At 30.7% G+C, this 17,893-nt stretch overlaps 2 protein-coding genes across 2 annotated transcripts; one reads left to right on the top strand and one right to left on the bottom strand.

Annotated features, from left to right (window-relative positions):
* The first annotated feature begins 458 nt into the window (after nt 1-458).
* On the top strand, nt 459-3,460 carry LOC113399041 (telomerase Cajal body protein 1 homolog). The gene is made up of 5 exons (XM_026638047.2): nt 459-1,079; nt 1,189-1,377; nt 1,491-1,654; nt 2,226-2,515; nt 3,194-3,460. The coding sequence occupies exons 1-5, from the start codon at nt 658-660 to the stop codon at nt 3,437-3,439; spliced, it is 1,311 nt and encodes a 436-aa protein (XP_026493832.2). The 5' UTR covers nt 459-657; the 3' UTR covers nt 3,440-3,460.
* Nucleotides 3,461-10,309: 6,849 nt separating this feature from the next.
* On the bottom strand, nt 10,310-15,211 carry LOC113399163 (very long chain fatty acid elongase 7-like). The gene is made up of 5 exons (XM_026638238.2): nt 15,123-15,211; nt 12,609-12,796; nt 11,468-11,536; nt 10,671-10,973; nt 10,310-10,590 (listed from the first exon to the last, which is right to left on the bottom strand). Exons 1-5 carry the CDS (start codon nt 15,166-15,168, stop codon nt 10,393-10,395), a joined length of 804 nt encoding a protein of 267 aa, XP_026494023.1. The 5' UTR covers nt 15,169-15,211; the 3' UTR covers nt 10,310-10,392.
* Nucleotides 15,212-17,893: the final 2,682 nt, after the last annotated feature.

Here is a 17,893-nt window from a genome sequence, read left to right as displayed (position 1 = left end):
GAATTGCCTTGAAAAAAATTGCGCTCATTAAACCGTCTTCTCAAATTTTATTTAGAAAAGGTATTTTTTAATTATTTCATATCGACCATAAATTTTTCACTATGTGAAATGGTCCTTGTATTTTAGAAGAATTGTAAAGAAATAATATATCATATAATCATATAATTTTGCATATAATGGAGTTCTCATTATACTAGGTAAAATAAAAAAGGATTGATGTTGAAGGTAATGCGAAAAATACTCTTGCTAACTTCAATTTTAAAACATCATCTTTATTATATTAAAGTTAAATTATTATTCATAATATTTTTCTGTGTTATATTTAAAAAAAGGATAAGGAGAATTATATAAGAGAATCAAATATATAGAGAATATTTCAGATTTTTCATTTGCTTGAGGCTGTATGGTTAAGCGTTTGCCTATTTAGATATAAGAGAAAAAATGAGATTTTTGACTTTGAAGTTTGATAATACAAATTACAAATACAATTAAATCAATTAACATGTTTTTTAAATTAGTGTTTTGTTCATAAATGTTAACAGTTATAGTTAACATATAAATGGATTTTAACAGCTTAAAAAATATTTAGTAGTTATTGCTTTTATATCGTGTATATAATGCATTTCTTATTTATAATATTGTAATAGAAAAATCATAATGGACATAGATGCAGACTTAGCTCTTCCCAATGAATCTGAAATTAATCAAAACGATGACACAAATATTGAAACAAATGTAGCTACTGAAGCCGAATTATATCAGTACCCAAAGTTATTTTCAAGTAAAACTTTATTAGAACTATGCAACTCTTCTTGGTCTCGTTCCTATAATGCTAAGAATAATATACAACCTTATTTACGTGGATGCAAATGGTCTCCAGATGGAACATGTTGTTTAACTGTAGTAAATAACGATGGTGTTCATGTAACAGAACTTCCTAAAGATCTATACTTTGGTTCTGTCAATCCCGAAAGAAAAATAGATGTTTTAGATTCAGTAATTCATGTCAAAGAAGCTGGACTAGTGTATGACTTCTGTTGGTACCCTGGAATGAATAGTAATGTCCCTGAAACTTGCTGGTATGATATCTAATATGTTATTTAAATGTAAAACTAACAACAAATTTTTAAGCCATTGCCTGTATTATTGGAAAATACCTAAATTATTAAATATTTTACATTTTATTAGCTGGTTAACAACGAGACAAAATGCCCCAGTGCAGATGTGGGATGCTTTTGATGGATCTCTTAGAGGTTCATACCGCGGCTTCAATGCAGTTGATGAGATGGAACCAGCTTTATCTGTCACATTTAATCCAGAAGGCACTAAAATTGTTGCAGGATATAAAAAATTCTTGCGCACTTTTGATGTTGATAGGTATTATTATTAAATTTTTGTTGGCCAATAAATGATAATTTTTTATTTAGAGAACATAAATTTTATTAGTTTTTTAATTATTAATATTGAATAAGGAATTATTTTATTTCTAGACCCGGCAGAGACTTTGGAGAACACAAGATTAATTCACCAGCTTCTTGTCTGGTTACAGATAGAAATCTACTAGCTATAGGTTCATGGAATACTACTATCAGTCTTTTCAACATGAGTGAATCAGGGAATTATAAAAGCATAGGAAAAATGCATGGGCATACTGGTAATTGTGTTTCATTTAAAAATACTTATTAATCTGTACTTATAGTATGAAAGCAAAAGTAACTCTTTATGTTAAACTTTCACTGTTAAACTTATGATCATCAATTTTCCGAAGTACTTCTTTTAGCCTTTGAGGGCTTATTTTGGGGATTAAGAGTGTAAATGGATAGTCACAAACTGAATTCCAAATGGGTGGAGCTGTAGGTTCATCTAGTTTTAAATATAAATTGTTTAATATATAATAAAAATTAAAAGTAAGTTACTCATATAGTTAAATACAATTATTTTGATTTCACTTATATTAAATAATAAAGTTTTTCTATTTATTAATAATAGTTAAAATTGTAAAAGTGAAATAGTCAGTTTTCACTGTTTGCATTGTGTACCAAATGAATGCAGAATTTCAAGTAACTTGGAAAATTTATAAAGCTTTGCCAATAATATATCTAGCCCAACCAGTTAAGCTACTTGTTCTGACACAGTTATTTATTTATTATGATTATTTGTTAATCTTCTGCTACTGATTAAAATTAATTTTGATGATATTTACTATGTAACATTTTTGTTATCAGGTGGAGTAACTCACATAAAATTTACTCCAGATGGTCTTAAATTAGTTTCTGGTGCTAGAAAAGACCATAGACTACTTGTATGGGATATTCGGTACTACAGAAGGCCACTCAACATCCTTAGTAGAGTTGTGGATACAAACCAAAGAATATATTTTGATGTGTCACCTTGTGGTAAATATTTAGTTACTGGAGGGACTGATGGTGTCATCAAAGTATGGGATATTGACTCAGTTAATTGGAGTGAAAGTGTTGATGTTACTGAAGTTTCAAAGGATAATGCAACATTTAGGGTGAGTTGTATAGATCATTGGAACTACATGCAATTACTTGTTGGTTTTTTAGTGGCACATACACTAATATAATAAATAACAATACCTGAAAGTGACATACTACATGCTAACACAGCCTGGTAATATATAAAAGTGATTCACTAGTAGATCATATTAGTTTTATTTAAAAATATTAAACATAATAATAAACATATATTGTAGACATATAGTCCAGTTTATTTTCTTTGTTGATAATTGCATGATCTACAATTTTTGCCAATGCTATTTTTATCATAATAATAACCATTTTGATAAAAATAAAAACACTTGATCTTGCATAAATTTTTTGCTGCACTAGAGAATAAAATTAATATGTCATTATAATGGTATATTAAACATTAATGTGATTTTCCCAATTTTGGAAATGTATACAAAGGTACATCTATATTATGGGCTAACTTGATCAGACTATTAGTATTATTGTACAATTAACATTTAAATAAAAAAATGTTATTTTTGCTTAATTTTTTTAAGTGTGGTGTAAGTGTAACTAAATGTTTCATTTTCTATTTATAAGTCTTTGTATGGAAAAGAACTCAAAGTATAAAATGCAATATTTTTTTATTAATTTAATATTCAATTTTCTCTATCCTTGTATAGTTTTAAAGTAAATAACTCAAATATATTTTTCCCTTTCAGTTTCCTTTACACAATGATTGTTGCAACAGTATCTCAATTCATCCACTGAGGCCTATTTTAGCCACAGGCTCAGGCCAGTACCATTTCAACGATCCTGTATCAGCACTTGAAGATAGTGTGATGGATAATGACAATGTAGCAAGTTTGGATAAAGATGTATCCATAAATAGTGATATGAAATATTCATCTAATGCTGAAAATAGTTTAGTGTTTTGGTGGATTGGGGACCTTCCAAACATTACATAGACTAAGTGTGTGCTATAAACATTTGACCAATGAGTACTGTTTTATTTTTTTCCAATTTCCTTAAAAAAAATTAAAATTAAATATCTATTTTCGAAATTATTTGCCTCACATGCCTAGTAGTTACGAAATGTGAATCTTAACCAAAGCTTGTGGGTACAAACTTTATTTTACAGGTAGGTGGACTCTCGTCCTTTTTTGCCTTTTTCCTTTGCAATCTGATGGTAAGTAATTACCATTACCAATAAAAAATTGCGCCGTAAAAATAACCATTTATTACATTGCCAATGCGTCATCAACTGTGGAAACTAAGATGTTGTGTCCCTTGTGCCTGAGGTTATAATGCACGGGTCCATACCCACCCATAAGCAACTAAATTTTTATGAATTTTCAAGTGGTAATTCATGTTTATGATTCACCTCGTGCTTGGCCTTAAATTAAAGGCCTTAGAATCCTGGGCCTACCCATCGGCATTGGAGTAGCATGATGGGACAAGCTCAAAGCCTTGAATGAAATGACGGAGCCGAGTATATAAACTAAGGACAAAAGTTATTACTTTTATTATAAAAATAATTTTAAATAGTTTGAAATGGGATTGGCAAGAAAGTTTCGGAAGCTTTGGTTCGACAGTTTCTACTTAGTTATCGAATTCTTCTCCTCTTCATTTTTTGGAAATAGCTGAACTTGTGGCTTTACTAGCGCAAAATTTGTATAACTTAGAACTCCTTCGAAGGGTGAATTAGAAAATGTAGCCGATTTCCATTTCCGAAAAAAATGTATTAAATTATAACTTTTTCTTTGTATTGTAATGAAAACTTAAAAAAGACAAAAACAACTCTAGGCTTTAAGGTCTAGTTGTAAGATCTAGCCTGGCGCAGGCAAACAGGGGCCGCCAAAATCATAGCATATGTTCGAAAATAAAAATAATGGCCCCATAAAACGCCTAGCTATACTCTATTCCAACCATAACAAAAAAAAAAAAACCAAATAAACAACATTTGACAGCAAATTGACTCGATATCATTGGTCGAGCTTGATTAATCTATGATATTCACTATGAATTTGCGAAAAAATGGCGTTTTGAACGTCGACGAAACTTATCGGAATTTAGGAAGTAAATTTAAAGTGGAAATAGGTGGTTAAGTGTAATGGTGTTGTATTATAAATAAAGATATATTAGCCATAAACTGTTCGTAATGCATAATATAGCTGAGTTATTAGCAAAGCGAATGAAATACGTAAATCTAAGGTTTATTTATCTTTTTTCTTACTTCCATTGGAATAGGCTATAACTGTAGTATGGCAGATTTACAAATTATTCTGTTGTTTTTACCGTAATTCCTAGTTATCCCCAGGAAATTTTATTGACTACAATTCCAAATAAAACCACCATAAACACTAGAAAAATATGTATATTATTTTTTTACTCTTTGGCTTTAATAAAATCGAAACTTTATTTTTCTAATGTATCTAATAATACTGAAGAAACCTTAAAATTCACTAATGTTGTAATAAATGATTCCAGACATTCAAATTAAGCCTCATAAAAGTTACTCAAAAGGCAAATAAATGACCGTTTCAATCTAATTTAATATTCCAACCCCAACAAATCGTTGATCGTATTACTGAAGTTTGCTTTCTTGGGACCTCAAAGGCTGATAGAGTCCTGGCCTTAAGTCGTTAAGATAATATTTCCTCGTTTAATTGCAGTTGGTAGTCTGGTTAGCTCTGTTTATCAAGTTTTTGTTCCCTTAAAACTGGAAATTTCTGTGCGAAGTTCAATTAATTAATGACAACATTAATAATAATTTAGAGGTAGTTATGCAAACGGGAACCAACCTACATTAGTTTATATTATAAAATGATAATATTTATAACCTTTAAAATATACATAACCATTTAAAACTTTTACATATTTATTACGAAAACATACATATTTTTATATCGATATGACGAACTACTTTTTTGATTCACCCTTGTATATAGGACAGAGGACCCCTAATGTGATATTAACAATGTTAGATTTTACTTTTTGTATGATAAACACATTACTTCCGTAAAAAAAAAATTGAGCACATAGGTAGTTACCGTCACAAATAACTAAGGCGTCATTAAACTATGTAAGATTTAAATGTCGATCATTTATTAAAAACTATGACTTTTTCAGAATTTACATAAAAACATAATCAGCCTGTAAATTTCCCACTGCTGGGCTAAGACCTCCTCTCCCGTTGAGGAGAAGGTATGGAGCATATTCCACCACGCTGCTCCAATGCGGGTTGGTGGAATACACATGTGGCAGAATTTCGTTGAAATTAGACACATGCAGGTTTCCTCACGATGTTTTCCTTCACCGCCGAGCACGAGATGAATTATAAACACAAATTAAGCACATGAAAATTCAGTGGTGCCTGCCTGGGTTTGAACCCGAAATCATCGGTTAAGATGCACGCGTTCTAACCACTGGGCCATCTCGGCTCTTCAGAATTTAATTCCTTCATAACATACAATTGCCAAAATATTTTTTTATACGCATTCCGAGAGTAAGGCAATTAAAAACTATTAAATGTTTTTTAAATTTATATTTAATATTGTATAATTGGTAAATTAGGCGTCCCATACACCTACAATAATTTTGCACAGTAATAATATTTTAAAAAAGAAACCTATATATAATTTTAAAAATGGTTGAAAAAAAGGCCAATCTATACTCACGAAAGGATTTAGCTTTAACTGAAGAAATCGATTTTAAAAATTACATGAGAATGGATATTGCCAAGTTCGAAGAATAGTTACCATTAGCAAACCCTTTGATAAAGAAAAAATAACACAGTTACGAGGGAAGCGATTTCAATTTATCAACGATAATCTACAACTATGCGTTATTTAGCCACGGGAATTTTACAATACGACTATACATTACAACGTGATTGACCGAAAGACTCCAAAAACTGGAATGAAAAATATTGTGCAATGTTAAGCCAAGACAAAAGTTGTTCAATCATTGCGCAATGTTTCAATACTATCCCTACACGCTAATAATATTGTGAAATCAGATATATTGTTCAATATTATTATAGGTGTATGAGGCGCCTTATACGTGTTCAGTATTTTTTGTGTTCTAAATAACGAGGTAGGTATGTACATTTAAACGAGGGATTATTACAATGAATAGAAACAATACTTTATATAAAAGAGAAAGTTAAGAGTAAACATTTTTTACTTTTGATGTGAGTATTTCAATAGATTTTCTATTAATCAAATGCGATCAAATAAAATACGAGAATTGTTCTTGTACATGTATAAATAAAATGATATACTTGTGTAGGTATAGATAATAATTTATGAGTTATAGTGACCTTTTTTTGCTTTCGGGGAGGAAATGCATGGACCGGGACGGGTATGTGGGATCGGAGTAGAAGGCTCCGGCCTACCCACTAAAACCAAACCGAATTTCCGCCCAACCGCACGGCGGTAGGGCTACGGGAACGCTTGTGGTTGTTACAATGGCAGTTTCACCAGTGGCAGTCGCGATTACGCGACCCACCACGAAGACGCTCCGAGATGGTAGGCCGCCCCTTCCCATCCTCTACCTCCATCCTTTACTATGGCGTACTCCGAGTCTGCCAATGAAAGCTGAACGTTAGGGGTCGACGCCCCGTGGCGGATCAAAAGCTGGCTCCACCGCTAACGACACTTCAGTCGTCGTCAATGCGGCAATGTTGGCCTATGAAAAGCGCTCCGGCTGCTATTTACCAATTTTGGGGCCAAGTGCTCTTAGAACTTCCACCTGTCGTCCAGGACGAGTCCCAGGTACTTCACCGTCGACCCGATGGTAATGGACGTTCTTCCACCTCACGATAGGAGTTGTCGTGGCCCGACACGAGGGTATTATTAGGATAGCAGGTGACGCTGACCGCAACACACAGCAGCGGCCCTAATACCGAGCCCTGTGGAACACCACACGTTATTGTCTTCCTACACCATCCCTCCCTCGTCGGGTAGGCCACCGCTCTGCCCGAAGTAAACGGCAATGGTTCGCCGTAGGTAGTCCGGCACATTGTGGTACCTTAGAGCGTTCATTACCGTTTTCCAGAGCATATTGGTTATTTGTATCAATTAACAAATAAGTATACTAAATATATACTTGGTTTCTTTTTTCAGATGAGTGATTTAGGTAGAAAATGTTACAACTCTAAAAGTGTAATAATACTTGATCTTTTTTTTAAACCGGTGTTACAAGTCTTCTGTATGTATTTATTAGACTGATTAGAATGCTTTTATATTTTCTAAAGCTATTTTTAGCGGCATAGTTCTTAAATATATTTACAAAAAATATTTTGAACCCCAAGAACCCTGCCATTGACTAATAAGAATATTGCCATGAGAAGTAAGAATATATCTATTACTTTTAATGAAATCTTTTCTTCCGACACTTTTGAAATAACTTGTCTTCTACATTGACTAATTTTAAACTTTTCCAATTAATGTTTATCATCGTCAAGGAACTTGACAATTGAATAATTTTCCATTTTTCAAGGAGTTCTAATTAGTTCTGAGGGGTGAACATTTTATTAGTTGTTGCAACTACGCAATTTTATATTTATTTTTAATATTAATTATCTGAAGACTTCTGAACTTTTAACTACTTTTTAACAACCGATGTTTTGGTATACCTAATTAATGTGCTTTTTTATTTAGTTAAAGAAAAACGATATATCTTAAAACATATACCTGCGTACAATATATTTTTTTTAATTGTAAATGGTATAATGGTTCAATAGGTACATTTTATAAAAGTTGATGAAATTTCAAAATGTCATTTATTTTGTCAAGTCCAGTAATAATAAAATTTTAAATGAATATTCCATTACATGAACACTTTTTTTATGTTAAAATAAGCTCGTTTAAAAACCAATACATTTTTTCTTTTAGCGTCATGAAATACTTTAATATCTTAATACATGTATTCATTTCACGTTTTAATATAATGAAATGTAAAATGAAATAATGTTTAAGTAAAAAGTAAATTATTTCTTATAAAATAAAGCAGATGGAATCAGGCGTAGGTACAGCGCAGTATGTGCAAAAAATTTAGCAATATGCTATAACCATTTGTACGTAGCATCAATGTCGAAACTTCGACATTCAATAAATTTAGGCTCTTGAAAACAAAAATAATTGCCTACTAAGGCAGAGTAAATGAGTTCATATAGCAATTCTATTAAGTCTAATGTCATATGGAGACGTCAAATGGGAATTCAATAGCGTATTAGCATACGGCCATGTAGGGCAAGTAATTTTACAAGACGGGTATAGGCGTATTATACATTAGCATAATCACCTGAATTTTTATTCGTATAATTTTTTATCAGTATCTGCTTACCGAAATCGGGTTTGGGTTTCAATTTTATTATAATGTAACAATAATCCGTTTCGCTTTATTCCCGATAAAATAAAATAAAAAGGTTATTTGGCAAACTAAGATAATAAAAGAAAATATCTTTAACATACCAAATTATTTTGAAGTTCCGTTTTGAGCTAACATATCGTTATTTAAAAGTAATAATAGGGGAAGATTGCAATCATTGAATCGTCGCTTTGATTGAACTACTTCAAAATCTCTGAAATTGAATAGTTTTTTAAAACTTTCGGTCATCCCCTCTGACGCCAACGCGTCTTTGGAAATAACAGAAGGATGACGTGTGTCATCATGTTTCGTTCCACACCCTTTCGTTACAAATTTCACGAGTCAAATTATACGAAGTTTGTGATTTTTTGCAATAATGTTGTATTGTTACTTATAATGTTAATAATAATAATTTATGTGGTCAACATAGAAGTGACAAGGGACCAGATTGCTATCAATGGACCAGTTTTAGGTTTGGTGATTGGACCGATCCAATAATGGAGACTTCAAAAATCTTAATTTCATTTAAATTTTACTTGATTCAGCAAGGCAAACAGAGGACGATATAACACATCGAACGAAGCGCATCTCCCGGTAACAAAGAGGTCATTCCAAATTTTTAGTAACGTCCTATTTTTCTTCCTATGAGATGTGGTATGTAATTTACAGATATTACAAATAAGAGGTCCAATAGTATCAACCTTCCCCTAAATGTATAAAAAAGACTGTTTTGTAAAAAAGATCCCTTCAATATTATTCCGAGTAATATGCAAAAGAAAACTTTGATCGAACAAAAAACAGTTATAAACAAATGAGCATTTACGTGGTATATTCTTATATCATTGAAAAATAATGTTGTGATCCTATTCTCATTGCTAAAATAATAAAAATACAATACAAAATTTCTTCGCTAAAAGCTATATCAGGATTTCTCGATCGTCACGTATTTTGAAGAAAGTTTGTTTCTCTCTTAATAGTTTTTTATTTCATTTATCGTTATGAAAATATTTACTCATGTTCAAATTGAATTGTTTTTCGGTAGCAACCTTTTAAAAAACCTCTAAAAATTGGGTGTAAATATTTTCTTCGGTTCGAAAATTTCAACACAAATAAAGGCCGTGTCTCGTAATGAGCTTGGAAAACGAAAGTTGAATGTATAAAAACAAAACTCAAAGCGAATATTTTATTACACATTTTGCTAAATTGATAAAGTTATCTAAATGGAATGTTTTAAAGATTAAACGAATACCTATTTAACCTCAAAATACCCCGAACAATTTAATTATTTAAATTTGACTGATGAATATTAAATTACATTTCATTTTAAAATAATTTTGTCAACTGTAAATGTTAGCGATTTATATCGTCAACAGACTACTAGATGAGACTCGATATACTTTTTTTTATAAAATGGCCGTTGACAGAACGAAATAAATAACGAGACAATATATCGATAGGTTTTATTATCACAATTTACATATAAACATAATTAAAATACTAATTAGAATATCATTAAACGTAAAAGATATAAGTAAATTAATGAAACTTAATCATCAACCTGTCTTGTACAGGCAAAAGATGTGTCCTTCAGTTTGGCTCTGTATCTCTTGTTATAGAAGTCAGCGAAGAGGCATATGAAGAGCGAAAGATTAAATATTCCTACCCAGTAGGTAATAGATCTCATAGGGCACTGTGAAGTGTAGGTTTGAATGACCACGTGAGTAAAAATAAAAACGAATTGCAGCTGTAAGAGAGGAACTTTATTAATTAATGACGGTAGATTAATATTTGAAGATAGGGTAACTAGTACATTTTGTGACTCACCAGTTGCATTATAGTCAAGTATTTCTTCCACCAAAGATACCTCCTGTATCTCGGACCTAAAGCTGAAATACCGTAATATGTATACATGATGACGTGTATTACACAATTTACAATTGCCATAAAAGCCCAATGATCCGTAGGATCATATTTCAACGAACACCAAGTGACGAGCACCATGAAGACATGGTGATATACGTGTAAAAATGTTATTTGGTTGTTTTTCTTTCGGACTACGAAGACAATCGTGTCAACGAGATCCAAGATTTTTGTTGCCATGTATTTCCAGTATAGAACTGCTATTATCTGAAATAAATGTAAATTCCACTTACATGGTGTGTTCGATTTAAAATGTTAAGTAGTAAAAATTAAGGATATTTTTTATAAGCCCTAGAAGAAAAAGTATTTAAAAAAAATTTACAAGGTTAAATAAATTAGTACCTGACTAATTTATAGGTTAAAATATTGTGTCAATATTTATTAATTGTAGGAATATTTCAAGGTATTATTTATAAAATATAGATTGTATTTCGATAAGCATATCGATATAAATATGAAATGATTCGAAACCAAACATATTATAGTTTATTCAAAAAGGTTCTAACATTAAAAGTTTTTTTGATTTTATTATCTTCATTTTACGAGACAAATTGAATTTAGAGATACCGTCGCTTACGAATAAAGATTCAATCTTTAACTCATTCTTTTAATTATAATTTTTCATTAATTTTATTCATGGCTTGATAAAGAATTACCAACATAGCGTTTCAATTATATAAAAGTTAGTTTTTTTTACTTACGAACATAGTTTGGTCATCGTATTCACATTTTCGTGGAAACAATCCTTTATCAAGTATGTATGACAGAAACTGTAACATTTAAATTGTAATTAACATAATGTAATGGAAAGTACATTTAAAGTAGTCTTACATTTGTTTATATATGTATTCTATAAGGATTTTGATAAGTCTATAAGATTACTTATTAAAAGAAAAATATTCATAAATTTGCATATCATTATTTATCTACATTTGCGCCGTGAAGACACGTGAAACCGCACGAACACTAAAGTGAAAGGCTTTCGCGCGTGTTTAAGCGTTTCATGTATCTTCGCAACTTGTTTTACTTGTGTTCTGAGTTGGTATTTATGCCCGCGTCAAAGGGTTAATGTGCCGCGAACCAAGCGTAACAGCAAACATATTTAACAACGCTAACTTCGTGAAAACCCAATTACAAGTGTTTATTTTATATACACCTTATTGAATAAGCTGAATTATAGTGCAGCGTCACACTATACCAGAAGTAAAGATTTTAGCGTCCTGATTCGTAATAAAAGATACAAAAATCACAAAAGAGGCGTTGAGTAAATTGTTACAAAAGAAATTAAAAACTCATTACATTTCATTACAGGCAAGCCTAGGCAAGGTTTGGTTTTTTGCGGTTGTTTAGTAACATGCAACGCTTGCGTTATAAAAGGTATGTCATGCTGAAATAACGTAATTCCAGCTAAATGCTAACCAATTTTTAGGCCTGGTAACCCTAAATGCAACGCATGGTAGTGGCATATCAAATATAATATGTAATTATGTATATGAAATATAATATGTCTTAGCAGAATTAAATAATAATTGTGTCGCCCTGAAGTCGGTGTTGCTAGAACGTCTATTTTTGTTTTTATGGAAACATGTTTACGACAGACTCAAGATTCGAAATGCGAAAAGAATTTCAAAGCTTAGTGAACGGAAAAACGGACAAAGAACTCTTAAAATTCCATCGAACAATTATTGAGTAAAACATTTTTCTATACCCTGTGAGTTTAATTCTTTAATTAAATTTTGAATATTTACAGAAATATCTGAAAACACTTTTCAACGTATTTTATGTAAATAGACACTTATTTTTTATAAAGTTTTAATAAACTGGTTTTATAATTAGATTTACCTTAAATGCTAAAATGCTCGAATTTATCACTTTGACCATGTTATATACTATAAGAAATTTATTCAACTGTAATGGTTGACGCTTCTCCATTAGCATAGGTCCTATTTTAAGAATAAATGCAAAATACGTCACTATAATAAATCCCATATCGTATGGATTCATTAACGGCCATTTCTCCACGAAGCTGACTGAAACGGGAATAAAAAAATACAATAAAATACAACATAATAATACAAGACTTTAAGCGCAAAATATTTGTTATTCAAATAGATTATCCATGTGTGTGGAAGTTTCACATAATATTTAATAAAATGCGTTCAAGAAAATTATTTAAATATTAACTATCTAAGGCTTTACTACATATATAAATGTAGTTTAGAGGGTGATAAGTTAAGCAATGCTTTTGTTTTTCTTTTAAATGTAAAATCAATAATCACAGAAAGGTATACAGCGTACAGACCTGATATACAAATATTATTAATGTTAATATATTTTATTGTAAACCACAAATATAATATACAGAAATTTTTGGACTAAAAAAAAGAAATAATACTAAAAAATAAAACATTTGAAAAATATTTTATGTGTTGTACAACTGGAACTTATGGTTAATTAGCCATCTCTCCTAGACAATCCAACCTGTGAGAGATTGCTCATTAATACTTACACTTAATATATAAATATATTTGACTATTATAAACGAATAAATATCGTAATAAAGATTAATAATATTTTCTTTTTTTTAAGCATTTTATAAAATAATTATTTTTATGACTTAAATTGCAAATATACATTATACTAATCATTCAAACATGATTTGGATATTTGATAAAAGAATATATATCATGATACGATTTATATAACTACATAAGTATACTTGATTATAGCTTTTCTTTATTGGTGACTTTGTGCAGGCTCATTCTCCAGTTATTCTAGCGTCCACGATACAATGTATTGTTTTTTCCGGTTTGAAAAGTGAGCAAGATAGAGCAATAAGAGGCACAAGGGACATAACAGTTCATTCTGTGTTTGGTGGCGCACGAATAGTTGCCCATTTGCTCTCTGCATTTGCCTTCGAGAGTAAATAAAAACAACCCTAACTATCAACGATAATATTCAATTTATGAGAAGAGAGATAGAAGATATAAGAGAATACTTAGAAAAATCAATTGTAAAGTAACAGTTTGTTTGAATAGCTACAAAATGTTTATCGTTTCTTGAATTAATGTACTTAAGTTGATGATAATGATGCGAAGTAATGTACATTGTTTTCCGAGTGAGAAACGAATCTATTACCATTATGTGATGTTCATATACAACTCCGACAACGTATTTATTACATTCAAGCGATTTCCTTTTAATTTTCAGTGTAATTTCGTTACATTTATCTATTATCATACCCAATAGATTTTGTGAAGTATTCATTCCATTTAATACAACAAGTTGTTTTTCCTTGTTCATATTATATGAATTTACGAAAACAGATAAAGCCGTTTACATCCCTGGTAAAGTGTTTTTTTTATGTTACAAGTAGGCGGACGAGCAAATGAACAACCTGATGGTAAGTGGTCTCCACAGCCCATATATAATGGCGCTGTTAGAATTATTAACCATTCCTTACACCGCCAATGCGCCACCAACTTTGGGAACTAAAATGTTATGACCCTTGTGCCCGTAGTTACACTGGTTCATTTTTAAACTGGAGACTAAATGCTAACGTATAATTAACGTATAAATGAAATAAATAATTTAATTTAATAAATATAATAATAAAAATAAAATTGCGTGAACTTTTAAAACAATTTAAAACATTTTTTTAGTTTTAAGCAGCCTACGGTCTTCCAATTATGTGATCTACTGCGAAAGATAAAGCTTAAATAATAGAATTTAATTGGTAACTTTTGATTTGGTAAGCAGGTTTTATTGAAGCGTAAGTTTATTTGGCTAATTACCTAAGTTGTTGATGAAAATCGTATACTGTTTGAAAATTAGAGTAAGTCTAATTTTCGTGCATAAATAATAATTAAACTTGTTTATTGTAAACCAAATAACAAGCAAAAGATAGCGATATACATTACGTCCAGAAACAGATTGATATTAGAATAATATATGCAATATTGAACACCAAATGAGTCAAAAAAAAATACATTTATAAATAAAAATTAAATTAAAGATATCATAAGAATAAGAGACAAAAGGCGGCCTTATAGCTAAAAAAGCCATTTATTTTAAACATCTTTTCGATAAAGAATATAAGATTGATAAAGCGTTAAGGTCGAGCCATTATAGAATAAATGTTTTTAACTGGTTTTAGAACAATTTTTTGAAATGGAAAATGGTCTAAAAGCTTTAACGTAAGTTTATTAAATTATGTTCTTCAAAATGATTATAAATATTACGAAAAATTATAATAAAAAAGGCTTTCAAATACAAAAACGTCAATTAATTATAGATATAATCATAACATTTGTGTTTTTTAATTTTAGTATATATAATAAATTATTTAATACTTACGATGACCTTTAGGTAGTTGTGGAAACATTTCGAAACACAAGGTCATTAATCTTATTTTAATATTAGTTGTTAAACTTCCACATTTTCTAGATCTGAATTTGTGAAAATTGAATTTCTGAATTTGTCAAATTTGAAAGAATTATAAGTAAGATGACACAAGGTAGAGTTCAAAGAGTATTTATCACTGATTAAATACTCTTTTGAAAACCGTAGTCGTACGTGTTCGTATGTTAATATGAAAGATTAAAGGGGTAAATTTAATCATTGATTGAACCTCTAATTAGTAAATATTATCAGCAAAATTCTGACCATTTTTTACATAACCTTAGAAACTGAGATATAATGTCCCTTGTGCCTGTAGTTACATTGGTTCACTTACGTACTCAAGAAGATCAAAATTAAATAATTGAAGTAGTAAGCAGCTATGAATTGTCATGTTGCAGGCTTAAATTAAATAGCAGTACAACTACTACCAGTTTGAAATGTAGATTCTACCGAATGGAACCGGAAAGGTACTCAGTCGTCACTCCTTTGCTAAATTGAAATATGTTTTTTTTTTTTAATATAGATGAATGTTAATTACTTTAGTAACTTAATTATTGCACTTCTGCATTTAAAACGTCTTAGTGTTTCATTTGTATTCCTGTATTCAAGTTTGTGTTGGTTTTGTTTAAGCACAAAATGTATATCGACAGAAATTGCTAATTTGCTGGTCGAGAACGTTTAAGCCACATACGTTTGATGTCACTGGTCCATATATCGGAGCCTGAGAATATGAAGAATTTCATCGGAGCGGTTGATTGGACTCCAAACCTGAAAATGTAAATTTATATTCTGTTCCAGGCGATGTATAAAATTGCGTTTTCTTGGAAGTATCGTTGCGTGATTTATGTCGAAATTAATCTTGTGTGATGCTCTTGCAGTAGACGTAGAAGCGCGTTTTCAATACATTCTGTAGCGTACATATTTTACGTTTAAAATTAATGTTTATTTATATGCTGTTCGGTCGAAATTGTTCAAAGTTTTATCATGAAACCATATTTACATATATTGCCCTATTATTTGCCTTTGCAGTATTTCCAAGAAATTGATTTACAATTATAAACCCTCCATACTTTCAGTTTAAGTATATTGGCAAATTGGCATAAAAAAAACTCGGTGTGATCAGCAAGGCAAGACGGTATTTCTTGAAGGCGCATCGCCTAAAACTGTTCAAGGCGCAAATTCGGCCTCACATGGAATACTGCTCTTATCTCTGAACGGAAGCTCCCCAGTACCAGCTTCTTTTTTAAAAGTGGTTCGAATTATCGACGATCAAGCTCTTTCCGACCTGGTTGATCTTTTGGCTTTGCATAGAGACTTTAGATAACTCTGCATCTGCTACCGCATTTTTCATTGGGAATATTCCTAAGAATTGTTTGGATTAATCCCGACTACTGTTCACCTTCGGAAATCGCGTCAAAATTCAGTTTCACCCACACCACGTAGATGTCAGAAAATCTACAACATAGTACTCTGTGGAAGCAGCTTCTTTCAGCTTCATGAAAAGAGCGTACACGAGGTGAGCTTCCTGCATAAGGTGAGTGAGGTGAGTTTGTTATATAATAAAAACAAAAAACCGCACGAAGCCAATACAATACAATATCATATATTGTATAAAATAATATACCTTATATTTAAATATTTTTCAAATATATTTAATTGGTCAAGTGTAAAATTATCTGCCGGATTTTAATACAGGAATAAATACTTGCCTAGAAAGATAAATTGGCTGAAGTCAGAAACTTGTTGTACCCTTTAAGGACTAACAAAATGTTTCTATATTATAAATATTTATACAACAATTCATAGACACATACATATAGTTAGTTAAAATTAATAATAAGAAATAATATGAGGTAAAAGTAAATAAACACCACATACCACTAAATAATTACGTTAGAAACAGCTGTAGCATGTCTTTTTATTTAATTTCACCATATATTGTTTGATCTCAATCAATTGATACGTTTAAGGCATACGCCTTGACTTGGTTTTAAAGCGTATCTATCGATTGACCTCGTCTCTAACGTGAGACGAACTGCTTAAAACAGTATAAATTAATGTGAGTATTCCTGTGCAAGTGGATTGGGACCGACTCGACTTTTTCCCGAATATAAATCGAATACAAAGATTTTGAGGGTCTAGATAACAGATATTATTTGGGATGGGAAAAAGATAGTTTGAGCTAACGGAGTACTGCAGTATCTATACCATAAAAATAATTTAATTTTGCTAGACAAATAATACTACGACTGTCATATGGTTTTCTCCCTCTAAATGTTCCAACTTTCCTTTAAACGGACGAGTCAGTACATGCACGTGTCAGATTAAGTAAGAAATAAATAAAAATTAGACTATTACAAACAAGGCTTACACTATGTATTGTATGTTTTAATCAATTCTGTAATAATAATAATTTAAGTTATTTTTGAATTGTGTTGATAACATTGATATTAAATAAGAGGGTACTTTGACTTTTCTGTTACGTGATTTGTAGTGAGGCTTATATAAGTGATGGAAGCTCGGTACAAAACACTTTTACTTTACACTTTACTCTTTCTGGAGCAGCGAGTTGCTAACATTTAATGTACGATATAATTTTGTGATATACTATAATTGTTGTTATTGCTTGTTAAATTATTGATAATAATATATTAATTGTGTTTTATTTGCAATTATCAAGATACAAAGTCAGTATTAAGGTAATTGGTGTTAATGTAAATATTAAT

The sequence above is a fragment of the Vanessa tameamea genome, chromosome 15 (genome assembly GCF_037043105.1).
Source record: "Vanessa tameamea isolate UH-Manoa-2023 chromosome 15, ilVanTame1 primary haplotype, whole genome shotgun sequence".
NCBI lineage: Eukaryota > Metazoa > Arthropoda > Insecta > Lepidoptera > Nymphalidae > Vanessa > Vanessa tameamea.
Note: the sequence above shows the minus strand (reverse complement) of the source record. Positions and strands in the feature narration are given on the sequence as shown.